General features: G+C 44.7%; 1 protein-coding gene across 1 annotated transcript in view; it reads left to right on the top strand.

The window, feature by feature from the left end:
• The first annotated feature begins 443 nt into the window (after positions 1-443).
• The window catches only part of KCNIP4 (potassium voltage-gated channel interacting protein 4), a 226,400-nt gene continuing 218,498 nt past the window's right edge, over positions 444-8,345 (top strand). The window contains exon 1 of the mRNA XM_055326523.1: positions 444-591. Coding sequence (XP_055182498.1) covers positions 480-591 — 112 coding nt within the window. The 5' untranslated portion in view covers positions 444-479. The remainder of the gene's footprint in view (positions 592-8,345) is intronic.

The following is an 8,345-nucleotide window of genomic DNA, read 5'->3' as shown; positions in this document are numbered from 1 at the left end:
CCCCCTTTCCTCTTCCCTTCTGCCCCTTCCCCTTCAACCCCCTCCCCCTCCCCTTCTGCCCCTCTCCCCCTTCCCTTCTGCCCCTCTCCCCTCTCCCCTTCTGCCCCCCCTCCCCTTCTACCCCACTCCCCCTCTGCCCTGCTCCCCTATCCCCTTCTGCCCCGCTCCCCTTCTCCCCCTCTCCCCCTCTCCCCCCTCCCCCGCCCGGCGGTGGCTGCAGGTCTCGGGGCTCCGCACACGCCCCCCTGGCTGCCGGGAGCGCGCGTCCCCGGCGGCGGCGCAGGGCTGGGGGCCCGCGGGGAGAGGCGGGGCAGGGCTGCACCCCGGCCGGGCCCGGGGGGTGGGGGTGGGGGGTGTCACGGGGGTGTCACCGGGCCCCCGCCCCCCGCGGTCCGCGCCCGGCCGCCAGCGCTCGGCGTCCCGAGTTAACTCCCTGGGCGCCGGGGCCGGGAGGCGGGGATGCGCCGGCAGCTCGGAAGATGCTGACTCTCGAGTGGGAGTCGGAGGGGCTGCAGACCGTGGGCATCGTCGTGATCATCTGCGCGTCGCTGAAGCTGCTGCACCTGCTGGGGCTGATCGACTTCTCGGAAGGTAACGGGGCGGCTCCCGCGGCCCGGCCAGGCGCTGCCCAAGTTGGGGACGCTCCGCGCCCGCCAAGTTCCAGCAGGTGCCGGTGCGCGGGGGCAGCGGGCCGCACAGGTGGACCCGGAGCGCACCTGGGGGCCTCGGAGCGCGGCCCGGGGTGCCCCCAGCCCCGCTGGCTGCGGGGGCGGCTTCAGCCCACCGCCCGGGTGCAAAGTCAGGGCTCTGCCTGGGGGGATGCGGGGCCCGGGGTGCTGGGGCGTCAGGTCCGCGGTGGCTCCCACGCCTTAGAGTCATTAGTGATCCTCGAACCCTGATGTGCGAGGGAAATACCCGCCCGTGCCTCGAGTTGGGAGGTGCGGGGGTGGGGGTGGAGCTGGGTTGCTGATTATAAGATGGGTAAGCTTTTCGGTTAAAATCGAGTTAATGGGCGCTTAGCAAAACTGTGCTTTGAACACTTAATTTGCACAAGTGTTTCATTTACATCTCCCATCGAGCCACTCGGAGGGCTCCTCCGGCTTGGAGTGGGAACCCCTACACAGGCACGGAGCAGCGCTGTTGCTCTCAACAAATATTTTATCCTTCTAGTATACATGTTACTACTCGATTTTATTATTCAAAGATGGGGGGGGGAGGAAAGTTGGTTAACTTGGCTTTAGCAACTTGGATGGGTAAGATGTGCATGAATTGAGAGACGTATATAGCGTATAGACGCCCATTTATTTTTTTTCATGAAATGATTTTTCTACTGAAATAACATGCCTTGAATCATTTAGACCTCAGCATCCGAGGTCAATTCTACATCCAAGCTCTCCTTTCTTCTCAAGAGAAAGGATGTAGTTCCTAAGCACCTGCTAGTATCCCCTGCGGATAAGAGTACGCTCTTTTATGGCCCAGTTATTTATGACTCTTCACTTCTCCCCTTGTGTGTAATGTTGGAAGGTGATGGAGATATTTAAGCCTGCCCGTGCTTCTCATCTCCCTAACTACAGACCCGATAGCTAAAATGACATCATCCAAATTACATCCGGTACACAGGTGGCGTCTGTTAATATGTTATAATGGTCGATGTATCTTAGCTTCAGGGAGTCTTTCTTTCTTTTTTTTTTTTAAACAAACTAAGTTTGTTAGGTTCTGTTTAGACTGTTCTAAGCACATAAGAAGTTCCCGTGTAGTTTCCATGGCTTCCTGTAAGCATTCTCACTCTGTGACAAGCTCTGCTTAGGCACACAAGAGAATAACGTTGTAATGGGATTAAACGAAACCTCAAAAAATCAGTTTCTTCCTTTTCTCGTATTACGTAGTGATCGTATTTAATCCCTGGAAGGAACACGGTGCATCGACAAACTTCTCCAGGTACTATTCAACAACCTTGCATTGTTCCGGGATTCTGTCCCAGTGTACTAATGTTGGTATTGTGATAAAATACAGATGACGTCATTTCAATGTCTGTGATGAGGAGAGTTTCCTTCTGTTAAATTCGATCAAGTATTAGATTTTTGTTCTCTGAACTTGGCTGAACCATAACCCCCAAATTGAAGGCGCAATACTCAAGATGGCTTGGTTTCATAGCCAGGTGAAGCATTCGCTAAAGGGGGACAGCCATGGGGGTATTGAGGAGGTCAACCGAGGGACATTTATTTATTTCAGAGTTCATTTATTGCCCGTGTTGATAATGGACACATATAATGTCAAAGGGCCCAGGTTTATGGCCACTGCAAATGACTCAGCTTTTATTCTGTGACTTCTGTTTTATGTCACTTAAAGTTGACAGTTTTCAGATGAAAACTTCAAATTTGAGTTCCAACAATATGGAAAAGTAGAATCGCGAACCTGACTCCCTCAACTAGAGTCACAGATTTTTGCACTAGCCTGAAGTGTCTTTCGTCGGATGGATATCCATATTCGTATTGAATTGATATCCATAACCATAAATGATTCTATATTTCTATATATACGCACACAGATTTATAGTTGATACACATTTATAGATATTATGTAAAATGTCCAATAAGCTGGGGAAAAATTGAGATCGATATAAAAGCCTTGATTGTGCTAAAGCACGAAGATGCAGATTGTCACCATACGTGGGGTATAACCCATTTTACTTGACAAGTCAGTCTTTTTTTGTTCTGAAGTACATTTTAGAAAATGCCGGTCTAGTTCAACTCTTTCATTTTACGTAGGAGACAACTACAATCCAGAGAGGTTAACTGATTTACCAGAAGGCAAAACTAACTGGGGGAGAGACAGGACCAAAGTCAAGGACTACCGAGTAGCATATAGTTCTTTTCCTACTATAACACACTTTTTACTTATTTTTCTTTCCTGATATTGGAAAAGAGAATCAATGAAAGCATATGTGGGAAATGTCCTGACTTCTGGAATCTAGCCCTGATCTGTCCACCAACACCCTGAGAGATATCTGAAGGAACTACATCCATAGGAAAGATTACACAATAGCCACGCAATTTCTACAAGGTGTCGACCCCACCCCGAGTGCGGCACCCACGCGCGGCATGTAAGCGAGCTAATCCAGACTGCTGCCTGTATCATAGACTGGAGGCAGGGTTGGGACAAAAGCAAGCTAACTAGAGTCCTGAGCTGCTTTACCTCTAAGACCTGCACTGCATTTTGACTCTCTGTGACGTGTACTCAATGGCAATAAATGCCTTATCCAGGGAGAACCCAGCAAGGAGACCCAGTAAGACCATGAGAGGTCTGGCCTACAACTCCCGTCTGTGCTTTCTCAGGCCGTGGCAGTGTCCAAGCAGAAACAGAACTCAGGGTGTTAGGCCACCAGCCAAGTGGAGGAATAAGGAGAAGGCACAAAATACAGAGAAAGCCACAAAATATTAGGTGATCTCTCCTCCTTTCTAATTACAAATGATAAAAATTCCCAAAAGGGCTGTCTCGATGTAGATTGCCAAACTTTTCACTGATTGCATTAGAAAATACAGCCCAGAATAAGGCCAGGGAATTAGCCATTCTTTTTAGTAGAGAACTGGACATGAAGCCCAGAGCAGAACCACGAGCTTCTTTTAGGCCACACGGAACTTTTATACCATCCTCAGGGGCAATGATTCTTCCCTGGGGCAACTATGGACAGCATTTTTTCTAGTTTGACTATGCATTAATTTACTTAGAAAGTAGTTCTGAGTCTATTTGAAGGAGAAGGTCTGTAGTAGTGTTGGGATAAAGCAATGTCACCTTAGTATTATCCTCTACAATGGCTAGTGAAAATTAGCCATGGGTAGAAAAGAACAAAGAGAAACATTTCTGCTCTCACCTAAATTAGATTCCAATTTTTATAAAACCTCATTTTAAGAATATAATTCTCTCTCAGCTGAAATTCAAGGTTTAGGAAACAAAAGCAATTTGTAAAGAGGATTCAAAAGACTAATGGGATTCTAATATGATGATTTGAGGTTTTACACATATCCACTCATTAATAAGGAGAATGAGGAAGAACAGTCAGAAAATGGATCTCATTATTGCACAGATTTGCATACAATGTAGGTCTTGTTGAACTCTGAACATGTGCAGGGTTCTCTGTTAGGCTGAGATGGTAGAGAGATATGCGAGATGAACATTAAAGGGAATGTGCGTTCAGTGAACTCTCATTCTGGGAAAGGAAACTAATTACGAAACAAGACAGAAGAATCTAAGTGCTGGGCATAAGCAGGAGATGCCCTGTAGAAGCATGGTAGGAGCGATGCGTTCTAGAAAGGGCTTAAGGCGTCCTGGCAGGTTACAATTATACAGGGATTTGCAATGTGAGAAGGACTCTCCAAGTTGGAGAAGGGAGGAACATTCCAGGCTAAGCAAAGAGCTTACGTTGTGCCCCTAAGCACTGGCAGGATAAGGACCGTGGTTCTCGTGCACATGGGTGTCAGAAAGTTGAAATGGGAGATGTAGCTAAAGAGGTGGCTTGAAGTTCAGTCCCAAGAGTGTCTACTTACTCTTTAATCAGTGAAGAACCATTGATTCAAAGTCTTCGGGATGCCTGGGGGGCTCAGCGGTTGAGGGCCTGCCTTTGGCCCAGGGCGGGATCCTGGAGTCCCAGGATCATGGGGCTTCCTGCATGGAGCCTGCTCTCCTATGTCTCTGCCTCTCTCTCTCTCTCTCTCTCTCAATCTCTCTCTCAAATAAATAAATAAATAAATAAATAAACAAACAAACAAATAAACCTAAAAAAAATCTTCTACTTTGAGAAAACAAACGGGCAATGTGACAGACTATTGTTTTAGGGAGATCAATCTGAGAGTAGGTGAAGATGAATTCTGTAGTAAAATCATGGGAGCAGAGATACTAGTTATCCTCTTGGAATAATTCAGGTGACAGACAATAGGACAAAACTCCGTAGATGGCCCTTCTCAATAAAATACTTAATGTGAGCTGTCAACCTCCAGTTTTTCCAGAAATTCATGTTTACTGTAATATTCTTGGCCTGCACTTGTTCTGAAACAGCATAATCATGTTTTACTCTAGGGCAGTATTGTTAGGCTTTAAATATCTTTCTTGAGAGAAAAAAAACGTGGGAAGCACACAGAGGTCGTAGTTATATATATGATAGCATGATTTACGGTGGGAACTTAACAGTTCTGATAGGTATATTGACATCTTGCAAGTTTTCAATTATTTTGAGACCTTTTTTTTTTTTGGAAAATCACACAAAACACGGTATAGAGAGTAGTAAAATGCACTGCCATGCACCCATCAATAATGAGCATCATTTTGCCATCTGTGTTTCCTTAAAAATATGTCTTTCTTGTCTACCATACACCAGGCACTTGACTAGCCCAGGATACAAAGGTGAATTAAAGGTAGTCTCTAACCTCACAGAACTCTCATCTGCATAAGTAGATGGGGGATAGAAACAAAGGAAAGGCAATACATCATGGAAGATAGAGCGATATAAGTAAGACCAAGGTACAGAAGAAGAATGGAAAGTAATTAAGTCCAAGTGGAAGAGCTAGACGTGATCAGAGATGACTCCCTGGAAGAGTTGACTTTTTTTTTTTTTTTTTTTGGAAGAGTTGACTTTGAGGCTGGATTTTTGTGGATAAAGGGAAGTTTATCACCATCATATGCCAGCAGGGTGCTTACACAGTTTCCATGTGTAGGGCCCTGGGTGAAGTAATACTATATGCCAACACAGGGACATGGTCCAGAATGTGGAATTCCTGGAACAATAACAACGGAGAGCGTCAAAGGGAATTCATACAGTTTCATTCCTTCTCCTTGATTATGTAATTATCCATGCTACCTACCGCAATGCTTGCTATATAGAAGACACTAGAAACTTTACAGTGTGAGTGCCATTTACTCTCCTAGAGTAATGGTGCCTGTGCACTTCTACTTTATGCTACATAACTGAGGGCCTCCAGGGCTCTTTCAAGTTTCCATGGTAGCCTGGAAACTGTTGATTAGTTGGCTACATTGTTTTATTTTATTATTTTTTTCTGTGAGGGAGATTTCAGATCAAAATCCCACTGCAAAGTAGAGATACCCACATACCAAAGGCATCTGGAGCAGCTGTTCATTAGAACCCCATGGCCATGGGAAATAATTCCAAATGAGATATCCAGCAGTGAGCTGAAAAAGCCCAGCTTACATGGGCTTTGATTTGGCTGAGAAAGTAGCCCTTTCAGTTTTATAACTGGAAAAAAAAAAAACCTTAAATGTATAAATAAAATTGACAATATCAAGCACCTACTGTGTGAAGGGGAAGGGGAATAGAAGACAAAAGGGCATTTTACGGTCCTTAAAAGTTTTCAGATTTATTAAAGTACAAACATGAATAACTAATCAGAGATTAAAAAGGGTCTGGTGAGAGGAAGCAAGTGTTTTGTAAAACTTGAGAAGAGCCCTCCCATCCAGTTGGAAGTTTTCAGAGAAGACTATGAGAAGACGGTGGTGGCACTGGATCAAAAGACTGACAGATAAAAACTGAAGGCTATGGACTATAATTTTAAAAAGAGGCAGTTTCCTGAAATCATTGTTTGTAATCAAATTGGTTCTAAAAGTCCATCGATCCATTTAAGGTATCAAGTGTCTGCCCTGGATCTGGCAATGTTCTTGGGACTGATAGGTTTGTGGAATATTATTTTTCAGTTTTGCTTACTTTGAAAACCATTCCCCACCCCAGCTGCGTAGGAGCAGAGAGGTGGAATCTTCATGGGGAGGGGACATGAAAGTGGAGAAGTTGTCCATTTCAATGGCCTCCAGTCAAAGGTCATCAGGAATACACCTGCAGTTGAATAATTTGGCTTCGCCGCTCCTTGCAGAGAGGAGGAACCCAAAGCACGGAGAGCATAGGACATCTCAGTAACGAGGTATGAGGAAGGACTTGCAGTATCTGAGTCTGTGTGCGGGATTAGGACTTTGGAAGTGGGTCTTTGATCTGGATTGAAGGCAAGAAGTCAGGCTAATGCTATGGTTGAGTATGGTTGAGTATTGAGTATGGTTGAGTATGGTTTTGTATATTTTTTTATTGGAGTTTGATTTGCCAACATGTAGTATAACACCCAGTGTACGGTCGAGTGTCTTAATAAATCTTTTCGATAGAGAGCAAAGACTAGACAGAGGCGAAAGCTGCATTTGGCAAAGAAATAAACTACACTAAATAGGATGGGGGATATTTGGTCATTTTTGTAGTTTGAACAAAGTTCATGTTTTTGCCTCTTCTCACGTATGATTACAGAGTGATCTAGTTTTTGTTGATCAATCAAAGGTACAGAGCGGTCTTGTCTGATGTTGATATTCTGTGAAATTAGAGTTGCTTATATTCACTAGGGGAATGCCAAGGTCTGGCTGATAAACCAGGGCAGCTCCTTCAGGATGGAAGGGGCCGCTTTCTCCTCACACATGATCAGGAGGGCAGAGTAAGGTGAGGGGCAGGTGTGTAGGGTATGTAGCAGACAGATCTGAGTTTGAAATTTAATTCAAACTTTAATTCAGTAACTTTAAACAGGTTACTTCACCTTCCTGAGCTTGAGTTCCTTTTTCTGTAAAATGAGTGTAAAAAAAAAAAAAAAAAAAAAACCTTTGAGGTTGTGGCAGGGAATACAAACATCTAAGTGAAACATGTAGCTCAGGGTCTGGAATACAAACTGGAGCCAGTAAATACCTTTCTTGTAATTACCGCGGGATAACATGTTCAAATTCCTTGAGTTACCCCAGTGATTCTCAAATTCCACCGTGTATCGGAATCACCTACAGGACCAGTTAGACCACAGATTGCTGGACTCTACCCTCAAAGTTTCTGATTCAGTAGATCTAGGTTAGAGTCTGAGAATTCCACATTGCTAATGCTTTGTCACTTCAAGCTGATGCAGCTGTCAAGGAGCAACACTTTGAGGGGCACTGAGTTGGGCAATAGACCTGAAAGGCCAAACCCATGATGCGAGCAATGTGTTCTTCATTGAGTTTTTTCGGCACCCGTTAAACTATATTGTGGAGCAGTGGTCACCCTTCTGTTCTCTAGTAAATATTTTAGGCTTTGTGGACCATGCAGTCTGTTCTAATTACTCAGCTTGGCTGTAGCACAGAAACAGCCAAAGACGATAGACAAATGGGTGTGTGTGGCTATGTTGCAATAAAACTTTCTTGATAGACGTGCAAATCCAGGTATCATACAATTATGTCACAGAATACTATGTTTTTATTTTTATTTTTAAACCGTTTTAAATGTTTAAATGCATCTTATGCATGGATATGCATTTGTCACATCTTAACCTCATCCCCACCCTGTTCTCTTC

Source organism: Nyctereutes procyonoides, unplaced genomic scaffold (assembly GCF_905146905.1).
Source record: "Nyctereutes procyonoides isolate TBG_1078 unplaced genomic scaffold, NYPRO_anot_genome, whole genome shotgun sequence".
Taxonomy (NCBI): domain Eukaryota; kingdom Metazoa; phylum Chordata; class Mammalia; order Carnivora; family Canidae; genus Nyctereutes; species Nyctereutes procyonoides.
The sequence above is the reverse complement of the archived record's forward strand: the minus strand, read 5'-3'. Positions and strand labels throughout refer to the sequence as shown.